The sequence below is a fragment of the Ursus americanus genome, chromosome 2, assembly GCF_024610735.1.
Source record: "Ursus americanus isolate L20-20 chromosome 2, mUrsAme1.1.p, whole genome shotgun sequence".
NCBI classification, from domain to species: Eukaryota; Metazoa; Chordata; class Mammalia; order Carnivora; family Ursidae; genus Ursus; species Ursus americanus.
Window position 1 is genome coordinate 68,650,213 of NC_142128.1, and position 16,318 is coordinate 68,666,530.

The window sequence follows — 16,318 nt, forward strand, 5'->3', positions numbered from 1 at the left end:
CTCAGTCTGTATGGGCAAATGTTATTCTTAGAGGCGTACGCCTCGTAAGAGTGAGGAGCCTCCAGGGTTTGTGGTGGGCACATACTACTGGAGTCAGGAATTTACTGTTACGGATATAGCCATACACTACACAATCCTTGCTTTAGCTAATCAGCTGTCTCAAAAATGCGTATTTCTGATCACAAGGGATAATGGCCAAGTAAACTAAGTTTAAGCCATAAAGATCTACCTCTGGTACCGGAAAAACATGTTTAAGATGTAAGCAGTGATTATGGACACTATAGGTCTTCATGGGAATAAAGACAGACCTATATGAACCGCTGTCTGCCTAGAGATTTCCAAAGGCCTATCACTTTGCTGACTGTATTAAGTCAGAACAGACTTTCCTATAGCTTTAAGTCTATATGTCTGTAATCTCATCCACATTAGCAATACCCAGATACAGATGGGTAGGATGTCTGGCATCCATAATAAGATTACAACATATCCCAAAGCAGAGAATGCTTGGCTTCTGCAGTCTAGACCTTTCCTGGGTCCCTTGGTTATATATGGATTTGAGAGACCTGTATCTCAAAAGCATGAGACTGTGTCAGCCTTCTCAGGCTACTATAAGCCCACGGCCAGGGAGCTATCTTCCCTTTTCTAGTCACCACGGCTCTCAGATACCTGCATGGTGGCGTTGTCATCTGTGTGAAGGGTGCACTGCGCCACAGCAGGGAAAGCTTGGCAGATGAGGAGCTGGGAAAGGGGAGGCTTTGTATTCCGTACTACTGTGGTCAGGATATCTATGGCCGTCTGAAGGAAAGAAGAGGGAAAAAAAAAGAATCAGAACTGCCCCGAGGGTGGGGGTTGGGGGTGTCCAACAACCAAGATCCTTACTGCATGGATACAACATAGCAACCCAAAGAAAGCTCATTAATTTTCATTAATGAAAGTTTCTGAAGGAAAGAAATAATTAGATGTAGACAGTGCTCTCAGCCTCCTCCTGAGAGCTCGCTGCTTGCTTGGATGGGGGGTGGGCGGTGTACGGCGGTGGAGCGACAGTCTGGGGACATTCTCCACAGTGCTGCGTAGTAACAGCACTCTGTTCAGTTCACCGAGGGCAACTCGGCAACAAGGAGAGCCATTTTCTTAAAGCCTCAAGAATCACCCACTGTCCTGTGGGCAAAGTAGCCCAGGAAAATCACCCTATGAATCTCTAATGCCACTGGTTGCCCGTCAACTAGGTGGGATCTACAGGTGACATGTGCAGAGCGTGTGCACGCTCTTTCGCACACCTCCCCCCACACTGGTGCCCCGTAACCACTTACCGCACACAGCCCTGCAGGGATCTTGTCCGCTGGGGCCTGCATTATGCTCACTAGAGTGGGAATCAGCCTCATCTGCATTGGGCCCTGACAGGCTTCAATCTGGGACAGCTCCTTGAAGATATCCTGGGCCAGCGAGGCGACGACAGGATCTGAAGCGGACAAGGCAACACAGAAACCCCCAGTGGTCTGCATGTGCTTTTGGCTGAATGATGCCTGTCATTTGGCCCTGACCTAAGCTAACAACTTCTGCTTTGCCTACACATCACATACCTGGACCCGGTGAGGCCGTACGAATAACCTGGAACAGGAGAGATGCTAAATCCCCAAGAGCCAGAGTATGCATGGTTTCTTAAGTCAGACTGGCCAGTAATAGCTACTCCTCAAGTGAAACTTGGCTCTTTTTCTGGGGCAAATTTTTAATGACTTTGATTCTTATGAAATCTGGATTATGAAACCAAACGCATAAGGAAAAAAAAAATCCCCACTGATACTTTGTTAAGAAGACATGAAAGTTTCAAAGATTGCCAAAACACTCATTGCCAGGTTCCCCCGTGTTGAAGTGGAATCATATACATCTCCCAGGGGTTAGTCGTGATAGAAGAAAGAACTCCCAAGGCATTTCCAGACAAAAGGCAAAACCCACAAGGCAGAGCCTTGTGAAGAAACGAAACTTGGGCTTGACCTATTTCACCTACTTAAGAAACATTTCCTCCTGAATCTAGCAGGAAAAAATAGAAAGTGTGCAATGTACTCAATGTACTAAGATACATGTTAAAAGATCACTGCAGCATTACTTCGAGAAAAATTGTGAACAATCTAGATGTGCATTAACAGAACGGGCAAATTATGATACAGCCATTTTATGGAATATTATGTGATGGCTGAGAAGAATGAGGTATTTAAGAGTACAATGTGGAAACCTCTTCAGGACACTCTTTTTTTTTTTTTTTTTTTTAAGATTTTGTTTGTTTTGTCAGAGAGAGCGAGTGAGCGTGTGCATAAGCCGGGGGAGTGACAGGCAGGAGAAGCAGGGTCCCTGCTGAGCAAGGACACCCCAATGCGGGACTCAAACCCAGGACCCTGGGATCATGATCTGAGCTGAAGGCAGATGCTTAACTGACTGAGACACCCAGGCATCCCCTTCAGGACACATTTTAAGTGAAAAAGCAAATCAAATAAAATGTTTAGTATAATATATATTATATAACTCCTACCTCTATATATCCTGTATTTCAATACTGACACTCCCTCTACAAAAACAAATATCCTCAGTATTTTTTCTGGTAATGAGGCATTACACAAGTAAAGTGTTGTTAATAACGCACACTCACTACTGAAAAACTTAAAATGTAGGAAAGTATTCAAGGAAAGAAACATCTGGAATTCCAGCACCTAGAGAGAGACCTACCCTTAACATTTTGATGTATTTTCTTCTGATATTTTTTCTATGTACATTTCTATACATTAATTCTTGTCTAAAACAAACCCCAAACTTGGGATTATATTCTATGCAGTTTGGAAAACCCTCTATTTTCTTCTTATAATGTGAGCACTTTTCCACGGCTTTATCTATTCCCTTCAAATTTGATTTTTAGAGGCTGCACAGTATTCTACTTTACGGATATAATACATGTAATTAATCTTTTTTATTACTTCTAAATTTTTGCTACTACAAAAGCCATGTGACAAACCCCATTGCTGGGGACCCTTCGCATGTCTTTCTTCGGTATCTCACTTTCTACGTTACAGCTGTAGGCCTCTTCTTTTCGGAAGATTTTGATGTAGCTGCTCAATTTCTTACTTAATCGTTAAAGTTCTGAATTGTACCTCTTGCCTGCTAACCTTTCACTCGTCTTCTCCCCCAGTTCTGACTGCAGGTGAGAGTGACAGGAAGAGCTACTCCACTCTGTGGTGTTCCTGGAGCTCTATGATGCTAAGGACCATCAGACCCAAATTCACCAGCCACCACCTTCCCGTTGGTGTCCCTCCTCCACACACGGTCCTGGTGGCATACCATTACTGTACTTCAGGAAAATAGCGATGGTGAAGGGGCAGATTTTGCTTTCCATGCTTGCTGTGAACTCTGGGTCTACTGTACAAACGATGCACAGGGTCTCCATCACCAGGTTGAGAACCTCTGAGCTGAACTGGGCTGCTAGGTGAATTAAGCCATCCAGGATACTGGGGAGGAAGGGCTGAAGCACGTGGGTACTCTCTGAGACTTTTAGTTGGTCACAATAACTAGAGAAAGAGAGAAGTAAAGAATTACTCACAAGTGGATCCCTTCATTCCTGGTTTTTCTAGTCGATATCACAGATTACAGCATTTATACATGTAGCTGTATGAAGCTACTTGTAGAGTTAGTTTTTACTCTTTCTGGGGCATATTTTGTAAACATCAGCACCACCATCTCTATGCTAATTTATTTCTGCTTTGGTTTTTTGCTATTTTAAACTTTCATCCCTCTCCCACTCTGTCATATCATTATATTCACATTATTAAGATGTTAATTATATGTAATTCCTAAGATTACTGCTTTAATCACATCCTTCAGATTTTGATATATATATTCCTGTTATTTTTCAAATAGTTACAGCTTCTTTTTTTTTTGAAGATTTAAAAAATTTCTTTATTTGAGACGGGGCAGGGGAGGAGCAGAGGGAGAGGGAGAAGCAGACTCCCCGCTGAGCACAGAGCCTAATGAGGGGCTCGATCCCATGACCCTGAGATCAAAATTAAAAGTCAGACGCCTTAAATAAATCTTAAAAAAACCAAACCAAACAAAAACAGGATTGGGGGAGGTTCTGAGTGGCTCAGTCGGTTGAGCGTCTGACTCCTGATTTCAGTTCAGGTAGTGACCTCAGGGTCATGAGATCGAGCCCTGCATTAGGCTCTGGGCTCAGCACGGAGTCTGCTTCAGATTCTCTATCCCTCTGCCCTTCCCACTCGTGCTCTCTCCAATAAATAAATCTTAAAAAAAAAAAAAAAAAAGTCAGGGGCATCTGGGTGGCTCAGTCAGTTAAGCATCTGCCTTCTGCTCAGGTCATGATCCCAGGGTCCTGGGATCGAGCCCACGTTGGGCTCTCTGCTTGGTGGGGAGCCTGCTTTTCCCTTTCCCTCTGCCTGCTTGTGCTGTCAGATAAATAAATAAAATCTTAAAAAAAAAAAAAAGCATCAGGTGCTGAACTAAGCCACCCAGATGCCCCCAAATAGTTAAGGGTTTTTTTTTTTGTGTTTGGTTTTTGTTTTGTTTTAAAGATTTTATTTATTTGTCAGAGAAAGAGAGAGAGAGCAAAGGCAGGAGGAGCGACAGGCAGAGGGAGAAGCAGCCTCCTCGCTGAACAAGGAGCCGGATGCGGGACTCAATCCCAGGACCCTGGGATCATGACTGAGCTGAAGACAGACGCTTCACCGAATGAGCCACCCAGGCATCCCAATAGCTACAGTTTTTTTTAACATCTTTTCCAATACAACTGTTATTTAGTAGGAGATTATTTAACTTTCATATTATAAGAATTTTGTACTTTTTGGAATATTTTCCATCCTAAAATGAGATCAATTTGTACAAACATTCCATGCAATAATAAATTTGTAATATCTGTGTACAACAGAAAGTTGTGTACTAAAATTTGTATACTATTTGTAGGGTTAAAGTTTTCTATACATACTGTTAACTTATTCACCTGTTATTCAATCAATATTTACTGAGTGCTGCTTACCATGTTCAATGGAATATAATTATTAAAGACATACTAAGTCTTTACTTTTACCTTCAGAATGGCAATAAAAGTCAATAAAAATGCTGTTTCTCTATGTTAAAAGCACCTAGTACAGAAACAAGGCCCTCCCCAGGTACTCAAGAAATGGTTTCTCCTAATTTTTTTAAGTGGTTTATAACCATGTTACTTGTGTCAGATGCTGGGTTCAAAGGTCCATAATAAACAGTGAAACTGTGGGCTTTGATCTCTCAGATCTGTCCATAGACTTTTTAAAAAATATTTATTTACTTATTTGAGAGACAGAGAGAGTGGGAGAGTGGAGGGAAGAGCAGAGGGAGAGGGACAAGCAAATCCCACAACCCATGAGATCATGACCTCAGCTGAAATCATGAGTCGGACACTTAACAAACTGAGCCACCCAGGGGCCCCAGACTTTTTGTTTTTTTGGTCCATAACATCTTGATTTTCAATTCTACCTTGCTCTGGAGCTAACTTTTCCTTAAGAGCTGATCTGTCATCTGGCCTTGGTCAGCTCTCAACTCCTTAGACTAGGTTTTGTATCCATCTCTCTACTGGTCCTCAGTTGTGCTCTACCTCCTCCCCTCTGCTTCTCCACTCTAAGGATTTATACTTACTCTGCTCTTCTGACGAACTTGAAACTATACAGTCTGTTAGATCATGAAGATCGCCTCATCTCCTTAGATCATATGGGATCTTGTATGCCACACTAAGGAAGGTTAGACTTTATTCTGGAAGCCAGTGTATCTCAAACTTTTTTTTATAAATTATTCTTAATACCTTCTTTGCCCTCCCCGAAAGTCTTCAAGCAAAATGAAACCCCAGGAAGATGCTACAGATTTATCCTGTGGCTTCACCTGTCACCCGGCATACTAGGACTTTGTTCTGGGGTACCTGTATCTCAGTTTGAAGAGCACAAATGGGGCCATGAGAATTTCATTACAGGAGCAAAAATATCAGGTTTCTCTTTTAGAAAGAACAGTCAGGCCGCTAAAATACTACAGACTGCAGTAGTGGAGGCTGGAGCAGAGACATCAATTAGGAAGCTATGGCAGCAATTCAGGCACAAGAAGTTGAGAATACAAGCTACTAGACTAGTTGTGGTAGGAGAGAAGAGATGAAAGGCTAAGGAGCCAAGACCTAAAAGGCGGAGATCTGGGATCTCCACTTTTACTAAAACAGGGGATACAAAATCTCTTTGAGCATAAGACCTAAAGGTACCAATTCCTTAAAAAAAAAAAAAAAAAAAAGTACTGATTTTTTCTGAATATAGGTAGAGCAGGCTTGGAGGCGGTCAACAGTAAGCTCAGTAGTAGATGTGTTATCCGCCCTGGTACTGGTAAGTAGCAAGATATATTCATTCAGAGCTCTGGAGAAACGCTGGCGTAACTATGATCTGAGAAATATGACAACAGTAGAAGTATCTGTTGACCAACATCTTGTTTCAGAAATGATTTCGGGCAGTTTGCAATTATACATAAATTATGACATGGAAGAATAAATTAAAACCAGGGCAAAAGAAAAGCAAAGGGGGTGTGATGGCCATTAAAAGGTTGCTAGTGACATCAGAAAGAAGAGCTTCAGTAATGTGGTAAGGACATAAGCCAGATTGCAACTGGTTGGGAAACTGAATAGGGAAATGATCAACTGGAGAATCTTGGCCGTGATGAAAAGAATAGCTAGGATCCATTCACAGTTTCTTTTTTTCTTTTTCTTTTTTTAAGATTTATTTATTTGACAGAGAGAGACAGAGAGAGAGAGGGAACACAAGCAAGGGGAGTGTGAGAGGGAGAAGGAGGCTTCCCGCCGAGCAGAGAGCCCGATGCAGGGCTCGATCCCAGGACCCTGGGATTGTGACCTAAGCCGAAGGCAGACGCTTAACAGCTGGGCCACCCAGGCGCCCCTCACAGACAGTTTCTAACCTGGGATCCACAGATGTGGTCAAGGGATCTAGCCTTTGATACATTATATAAAATTTTATAAACATGTATGAGTGTCCCTTTCCCTGGTGTGCAGTTTTCGTCCCCTTTCCAGAGAGATCTGGTTCACCTTTCAAGTAAATCCCTGCCCATGTAGTCACAGACTTAACATTATTTTTTTAAAGTTTTCTTCCCATTTTTTCTGATTATAAGATATAAATTTATAAACAAATCAACCTGAAATTTTTAACTTAATTTTTTCAGCTTTATTGAGGTATAATTACATATAACATTGTAATTACATGTAACATTGTAAAGTATATATTACGGTGATTTGATATACACATACACTGTGAAAGTTCCTCCTCATCCTTTTTGTTAATACCTCAAACATGTCATATATTTTTTTTGTGTGTGAGAAAATTTAGGTTCTAGTCTCTTAGCAAATTTCAATTATAAAATACAGTGTTACCAACTATAATCAGTTTTATATTAGATCCTCCTATTTTGTTCATCTTATAGAGAGTGTGTACCCTTTTATCAACCTCTCCCTATACCCCCACCCTCCAGCAACCACTTTCTGCTCCTTTTTTTTAAAGATTTTATTTATTTGAGAAAGAGAGAGGGAGAGAGCATGCATGAGTAGGGGGAGGGGCAAGAGAGGGTAAGCAGACTCCCCGCTCAGCCCCAGGACCCTGAAATCATGACCCAAGCTGAAGTCAGACACAACCGACTGAGCCACCCAGGCACCTCTTCAGTGTATAGATATTTCATCTACTTAGTTAAATTTATTCTTGGTATTTTATTGTTTTTGATGCAATTATAAATAGCACTGTTTTAAAATTTCCTCAAAGTTCATTATTAGAAATGCAACTGATTTTTTGTATATTTTGTATCCTGTAAATTTACTGAATTAGTTCTAACAGTTTTTTTGGTGGAGTTTTTAGGGTTTTCTATAACACATGTCAACTGCAAATAGAGACAATTTTATGTCTCCCTTTTCAATTTGGATGCCTTTTCTTTCCTAACTGCTTTAGCTAAAACTTCCGTTATTTTGTTGAATAGGAATGCTGAGAGTGGACATCCTTGTTTTATTCTTGGTCTTAAAAGAAAAACTTCCAGAGTTTGACTGTTCAGTATGATGTTAGCTGTGGGTTTGTCACAGTTGGTCTCTATTGTGTTAAGGTGTGTTCCTACTACGCCAACTGTGTTGAGAAGTTTTTATCATGAGTGGATACTGAATTCTGTCAAATGCTTTTCCTGAATCTATTGAGATGATCCTATCATTTTTACCTTCATTCTATTAAGTGGTATATCACATTGGTTGGTTTACATATGTTGAACCATCCTTGTATCTGAGGGATAAATCCCACTTGATCATAGCTGTGATCCTTTTAATGTACTGTTGAATTTGGTTTCCTCATATTTTGTTGAGGATTTCTGCATCTATATTCATCAGGGATATTGGCCTATAGTTTTCTTTTCTTGTACTGTCTTTGTCTGGTTTTGGTATCAGCGTAATGCTGGCTTCATAAAATGAGTTTAGAAGTGCTCCTTCTTCTTTAGTTTTTTGGAGAAGTCTGAGCAAGGATTTGTATTAATTTTTCTTTAAATGTTTGGTAGAATTCACCAGTGAAATCATCTGGTCCTGGGCTTTTCTTTTATGGGAAGTTTTTGATTACTGATCCAATATCCTTGTTAATGTCAGTTTAGATTATCTATTTCTTCACGATTCAGTCTTGATAAGCTGTATGTTTCTAGGGATTTCTCCATTTCTTCTAGGTTATCCCATTTGTTGGCATATAATTGTTCATAGTAGTCTCTTATGATCCTTTGAATTTCTGTAATATCAGTTATAATGTCTCCTCTTTCATTTCTGATTTTTTAAAATGATTTATGTATTTTAGAGAGAGAGAGAGGGAGCGCACACACATGCAAGCAGGGCCTCGAGGGGCAGAGGGAGGGGGACCGAGAGAATCCTCAAGCAGACTCCCCGCTGAGCACCAAGCGCAACTTGGGTCTCAATCTCACGACCCTGAGATCATGACCTGAGCTGAAACCAAGAGTCAGAGGCTTAATCGACTGAGCCACTCTGGTGCCCCTCATTTCTGATTTTATATTTGAGTCTTCTCTCGTTTCTTTTTAGCCTAGCTAGAGTTTGTCAGTTTTCAAAAAACACGGCTCTTAGGTTCGTTGGTCTTTTCTATGATTTTTCTGTCTCTATTTATTTTTGTTCGGATCTTCCTATTATTAACTTTGGACTTAGTTTGTTTCTTCTTTTTCTAGTTTCTGAGATATAAAGTTAAATTGTTTGGAATCTTCTTTTTTTTTTTTTCCTTAATATAGAGACTTATCTCTATAAACTTCTCTCCTAAAACTGGTTTTGCTGCATCCCTTAAGTTTTGGTATGTTATGTTTCCATTTTTGTTTCTTTCAAGATATTTTTCTTTCTTTTTTTTTAAATTTCTTTTCCCATTGATTGTTTAGGAGTTTAATTTTCACATATTGTGAATTTCCTAGTTTTCCTCCTGTAATTAATTTCTAGTATTATTTCACTGTGGTTGGAAAAGATAGTTGGTATGATTTCAATCTTCTGAAGTTTGCTAGGACTAGTTTTGTGACCTAACACATGACCTTTCCTGGAGGATGTTTTGTGCGTGCTTGAGAAGAATGTATATTCTGCTGCTGTTGGATAGGACCCTCTGTATATGTCTATTATGTCCATTTAGTCAAAAGTATAATTCAAGTCCAATAGTTCCTTACTGACTTCTGTTTGGATGATCTATCCATTGTTGAAAGTGGGTTATTAAAGTCCCCTACTATTACTGTATTATTCAGATGTTAGTATTTGCTTAATATATTTAGGTGCCCCAATGTCAAATGTATATATTTACAAATATTATATCTTTTTTTTTTTTTTAAGATTTTATTTATTAACTTGACAGAGGGAGACAGCCAGCGAGAGAGGGAACACAAGCAGGGGGAGTGGGAGAGGAAGAAGCAGGCTTCCAGCGGAGGAGCCTGATATGGGGCTCGATCCCAGAACACCGGGATCACGCCCTGAGCCGAAGGCAGACGCCCAACGACTGAGCCACCCAGGTGCCCCCCAAATATTATATCTTTTTGATGAACTGACCCCTTTATCATTACATAATGCCTTTTTCTCTCTCTCTTGTACAGCTTTTGAGCTAAAGTCTATTTTATCTGATAAAACAGCTACCCTTGCTCTGTTTTGGTTTCCACTTGCATAGAATAGCTTTTCCATCCCCTCACTTTGAGCATGTGTATCCTGAAGTGAGTCTCTTAAAAGCAGCATGTAAGTTGGGTCTTTTTTAAAAATCCATTCGGCTACACTTGGCTTTTGATTAGAGGTTGGTTGGTTGGTTGGTTGATTTATTTATTTATTTTAAAGATTTTACTTATTTGACAGAAACAGCCAGTGAGAGAGGGAACACAAGCAGGGGGAGTGGGAGAGGAAGAAGCAGGCTCACAGCAGAGGAGCCTGATGTGGGGCTCGATCCCAGAACGCTGGGATCACACCCTGAGCCGAAGGCAGACGCTTAACGACTGCGCCACCCAGGCGCCCCTATTTATTTATTTATTTATTTTTATTTTTATTTATTTATTTTTTTAAAATATTTTATTTATTTATTTGACAGAGATAGAGACAGCCAGCGAGAGAGGGAACACAAGCAGGGGGAGTGGGAGAGGAAGAAGCAGGCTCATAGCAGAGGAGCCTGATGTGGGGCTCGATCCCAGAACGCCGGGATCATGCCCTGAGCCGAAGGCAGACGCTTTAACCGCTGTGCCACCCAGGCGCCCCTATTTTTTTTTGTTTTTTAAAGATTTTATTTATTCAACAGAGATAGAGACAGCCAGCGAGAGAGGGAACACAAGCAGGGGGAGTGGGAGAGGAAGAAGCAGGCCCACAGCAGAGGAGCCTGATGTGGGGCTCGATCCCAGAACGCCAGGATCACGCCCTGAGCCGAAGGCAGACGCCCAACTGCTGTGCCACCCAGGCGCCCCCTCCCCTATTTATTTTTAAATAAAATTTTATTTATATATTTGAGAGAGAGAGAGAGCACAAGCCAGGGAAGGGGAGGAGCGGAGGGAGAGAGAGAGAAGCCGACTCCCTGCTGAGCAGGGAGTCTGGTGCAGGACTCGATCCCAGCACCCTGGGATCAAGACCTGAGCTGAAAGCAGACGCTTAACCAACTGAGCCACCCAGGCATCCCTTGATTAGAGATTTAAATCCATTTACATTTAAAGTAATTCTTGAAAGGCACCTGAGTGGTTCAGTCAGTTAAGCATCCGCCTCCTGATCTCAGCTCAGGTCTTGATCTCAGGCTCATGAGTTCAAACAGTGCACTGGGCTGGCTCCACACTAGGCATGGAGCCTACTTTAAAAAAAAAAAAAAAGTAATTTTTGATCAGTAAGTACTTACTAATACCATCTTACTGTTTTCTGATTCTTCTGTAGTTCCCTTGTTTCTTTCTTCCTCTCTTGCGGTCTTTGTGAATTTATGATTTCCCGTCGTGGATTGCTTTGATTATGTTGTCTATTAACTTCACACTGATAACTTTGTATACAAAAGCTCTACTCTTCATTCCCTCTCTTTTATGTTTTTGATGTCACAATTCAAGTCTTTATATTGCATATTCATTAACAAATTATTTAGCTAGTTATTTTCAATATCTTTGTCCCTTAACCGTTAGAGTTGTGGTTAACACACTGCCAGATTACAGTATTAGAGTATCCTGAATTTGATTATATACTTATCTTTACCAGTGTGTTGCATATTTCATATTATTAATTTCATTTTAGCTTGAAGAATTCCTTTCAGCATTTCTTGTAAGGTGGGTCTACTGGTGAAGAATTCTCTCAGCTTTGTTTGGGAGACTTTATCTTGCCTTCATTCCTGAAGGACATCTTTGCTGCATATTCTTGGCTGACAGTTTTTTCTTTCAGCACTTTAAATATATCATCCCACTCTCTCCTGGCCTACAAGGTTTCTGCTGCAAAAATCAGCTGGTAGTCTTATAGGGATTCCCTTATATGAGAGAAATGTTTTTCTCTTGCTGCTTTAAAAGTCATCTGATTTTAGTTTGTTTTTTTTAAACTAATTGATAGTTTTATTATAACGTATGTTGGAGAAGATCACTTTGAATTGAAATTTTCGGGTGAAATACTAGCTTCCTGAACTTGGATGTATAATCTCTCCTCAGATTTGGGAAGTTCTCAGACATTATTTCTTTAACTAAGCTTTCTGACCCCTTCTACCTCTCTTCTCCTTCCGGAGCTCCAATAATTCAGATGGTTTCTCTTAATGGTATCCTAAAGTGCACATAGGTTTTTCTTCATTTTTTTTCATTCCTTATTCTTTGCCCTACTTGAGTGGATAATTTCAAAGGTCCTGTCTTCTCTTTCACAGGTTTTTTTTCTTCCTCTTGAGTTGTTCCGCTTTCAATGGTCTCTGTTGTATTTTTTAATTTCATTTTATTGTATTCTTCATCTCTGGAATTTCTGCTTGGTTCTTTTTCATCATTTCTATTTCTTTGTTGAACTTCTCATTTTGCTTATGTATTGTTTTTCTGATTTCATTGGATTGTGTTTTGTGTTTTCTTGTAGCTCACTGAGCTTCTTAAAACAGCTATTTTGGATTCTTTATCAGGTATATCACAGATCTCCGTGTTTGGGGTCAGTTACTGGAAAATTATTGTGCTCCTTTTGTGGTGTCACATTTCCTTGATTTTTCATGTTCCTTGAAGTCTTTCTTGTGTTGAGGTCTTCACATCTGAAGTAACAGTTACTTCTTCCAGTCTTTACTGACTCCTTTAAAGTGTCCAGTCTTGGATTTCTTTGGCTCCAGTGCTATGCTGGAATCTCTCTGCTGGACTCCTGGACTTACACAAAGGCTCCCTCATCCTTGGGTGATCGTCTAAATCTGTGTTCTCCAGGGGTTCCTGGACCACAGTTGAGAGGGGGTGGAGCCAGTTCATGGGCTACTTCAGGGTCTGCAGCTGGGACTGAGGTCTGTATTCCTATTCTCCAACACACAGCTGGAGATCCTCCCAGGTACTTGATGTGTGGTGCCGGCAATAGAACCCAAGCCAAATGGGACTGTAGCCAAGCCCACAAGGGCATGGAGCCGTGTCTGGGGCTACAGCCAGGACTAGGGTTGATACATCAGCCGCTGGGTGTGGGCCTGACTTCTCAAAATGGCTCTCCTTGTTCTTGGACAGCACTGGGGTTTCCTCTCTGGGTCTCACAGCTCCCACAAAGGCACTGCTGTCCATCAATAGATGCCAAGTTATTGTTGTTGAGGGAGGGATACAAGCGAGAGGCATCTTATTCAACTATCCTGCATAAATTATTTCCCCTCAATGCTTTCTAAAGACATATATAATAATGTACAGCATCTCAGTCTCTGCCTCAAAAGGTAAGAAGAGAGCACTGGTAAGTAGAAGATGAATTTTGTACTTTTAGAATTTTAGGTAGCTTTTAGGATTCAGTTGAGACCTTTAAGTTTAGAATTTTAAATATTTCTTAAAAGAACAATACTCCCTCTGATCTTGGTAGGAATATAAATAAAAGCCTAGTTGAGCCACTAGTATATTAGCTGTGAAAAAAGAGAGGTAAAACCGGGAAAAAATAAGCAGTGTTTCTGGGCCACGTTATCCCAAATTTAGTCTATAAAACAGAGAAATCAATCAACAAAGTGACCTGGGCTCTAATCCTGCTTCTATAATTCTTCACTGTATAATCCTATGTAAGTTATTTATCTCTCAATTCTTCACCTTTCTAAGAAAGGGAGCTGGTCTAGACGTTTCCAGAGCTGGATGGAGTGAATTTTAAAGGAAAGAGGAACAAAAGGGAACAAGATCTACTGGGACTCAAAGAAGCCACGTTCTTTCTTTTTTTCCCCTGTTTTCTCTTTTCACTATATGACCCGCTTCAGTGCCTGCAGCCTATGGCACAGAGGCCCGGCAATGGTTCGGGGCCACAGTTTGCTCTGGCATGGGGCACTATGAGAGGCCCAGGGGGACGAGCCTGCCATAAATCCAAACCCATGCACAGAAGCCATGTTCTTAGTTTTTTTTTTTTTTTTTTTTTTTCCTGTCCATTTGCCATTTGGTAGGAGATCTTCATCAGAAATTTCCAAGCACCATAGTCCATTGGCCAAATGCTATTTGGGACTTCTACTCTGAGTAATTTTCTCTTAAAATAGATCTTATCACCCTAAGATGGTGTACTCACCCCCAGATGGCTCTCACAGCAGAAATTCGAACTGATGGGGGTTGTGTCTCATGAAGACCACTAACTGTTGCCTGTAGAAACTGCTGGATCAATTCAGGGGACATAGCAACAGTGAACCGACTGGCAGCCCAAAGTGCCCGGCCCAAGAGAAAAGGAGACACTGGGAGGAAGAGAGAGCAATTAGGGGTTGGACAATAAAAGTTTCTGTTCCTTGCCCTTCCTCCTTTCCCACTTCCATCCTCAACTTGTCACAGTACCTGGATACTACATAATATATACAACTTAATTAAGGAAAAAGAATGATCTTATCAGATAAAAGCAAATGTTCAACCTATGGTACAGAATCATTTTCCCAGTTTCGCTCTTCAGTATTTGTTGCAAAGCAGATCTTGAATATTCTTAGGCTAAAAAGACATACCTCCCTCATTCCCGTCCCTACCTCTCATTATCCTTTACCTGCACTACTAGTTAGTCCTCTAAATGTCTCCATTGCCAGTTTTTCCCTACTCTTCGAACACTACTAAAACATTATAATTATAGCTGTTATTCTTTTATTTGTACCTGTCAATAAATGCCATAGTCTACCAAATAGAGACCATTTTAGTTAAGCATTATATTCAAGGCCCCATGATCAGTAGCTTTAGCATTATCGACAATTTCCTTTTATGCATTCTAAACTCAAGCACACACCCCTCCCAGCAACCCGCATCTTACCTTGCCATTTCTGTGCTTTGTCTATAAGCCAACGCGTTCACCTCTACTTGCATCATGTAACCGATCTCTTAGGCTGAAATAATCCCAGCTATCTCTGTGCTAGTCTTTAGCTTTCTTACATATTCTTACGTATTTTGTTGGATATTCCAGCCACCCGTGTAAGGAGGTCTACCCCCTGTCTACTATAAGCTGCTTGAAGACAGAGACTATACCTAATCAGCTTATCACAGGGCTTACCTTAGTTACTTGTAAACATGTAGTTGATGAGAATTATTGCACAGAACCTAACAACCTGTGCCAGTCGGATAATTACATACTAATTTATATAATACAGAATAGCAGTGCTCAAAGTATGGTCCAGGGACTCCTAAGAGTCCCAAAGTTAAAACTTTCATACCAAGATACCAAAACTTCGATACCAAGATATGACCCATCTTTTTCATTCTCATTCTCTCAGTGTACAGTGGAGTTTTCCAGAGGTGATCTGATGTGTCACACCATGGCTCTGACAGCTAATGAAATGTATGCTTGCATTTCCTATATTTTAGAAACTTCTCAGATTTATTTATCTATTTTAGAATGGTGGGGGGGGGAGAGGGAGAGAGAGAATCTTTAGCAGGCTCTACACCCAGTGAGGAGCCTGATTCAGGGCTCAATCTCATGATCCCGAGATCATGACCTGAGCCAAAATCAAGAGTCAGACGCTTAACCATCTGAGCCACCCAGGTGCCCCAAAACTTCTCAGATTTAATTTCTAATACGTTAAATATTGACACATAAAATTCACAGAAAAATCTCTTTCAGATCACTGATAATTTTAAAAAGTGTAAAGGCATCCTGACCCCAGAAAGTCTGAGAATGGCTGGTACAGAAAAGCTTTTAGCTATTGGCAGGATAATAAATGCTATATATTAAACTTTGCCCCAGTCTCAATTATAAATATTCTCAAGTCTCCATGAATTTTTGAAGGTTCTTTACTACAGTAAATTCTACAAAAAATATATTGATGGGGGGTGCCTGGGTAGCGCAGTTGTTAAGCATCTGCCTTCGGCTCAGGGCATGATCCCAGCGTTCTGGGATCGAGCCCCACATCGGGCTCCTCCGCTGGGAGCCTGCTTCTTCCTCTCCCACTCCCCCTGCTTGTGTTCCTTCTCTCACTGGCTGTCTCTATCTCTGTCAAATAAATAAATAAAATCTTTAAAAAAATATATATATATTGATGGGATTAAGAAATTTCAACACTTTCATTCAACACATAATTATGAAATGCCTATTACATGCAAGGCACCGTGGGATACAAACATGTATTAGACATGATTTCTACCTTCAGAGACTTTATAGTCTAGTATAAGGAAAAAAACATTCATCTGCATAAGTACA

At 40.7% G+C, this 16,318-nt stretch overlaps 1 protein-coding gene and 1 non-coding gene across 2 annotated transcripts in view; both read right to left on the minus strand.

The window, feature by feature from the left end:
- IPO9 (importin 9) overlaps nt 1-16,318 on the minus strand; it is a 53,477-nt gene that overhangs the window by 4,580 nt on the left and 32,579 nt on the right. The window contains exons 14-17 of the mRNA XM_045787685.2: nt 14,225-14,384; nt 3,325-3,551; nt 1,311-1,459; nt 667-795 (exon numbers count right to left, since the gene is read on the minus strand). Of these exons, the coding sequence (XP_045643641.1) occupies nt 667-795; nt 1,311-1,459; nt 3,325-3,551; nt 14,225-14,384 (665 nt within the window). The remainder of the gene's footprint in view (nt 1-666; nt 796-1,310; nt 1,460-3,324; nt 3,552-14,224; nt 14,385-16,318) is intronic.
- On the minus strand, nt 13,906-14,040 carry LOC123785883 (small nucleolar RNA SNORA42/SNORA80 family). Its single transcript, XR_006777802.1, has one exon. It is a non-coding gene; the product is annotated as a small nucleolar RNA SNORA42/SNORA80 family (small nucleolar RNA).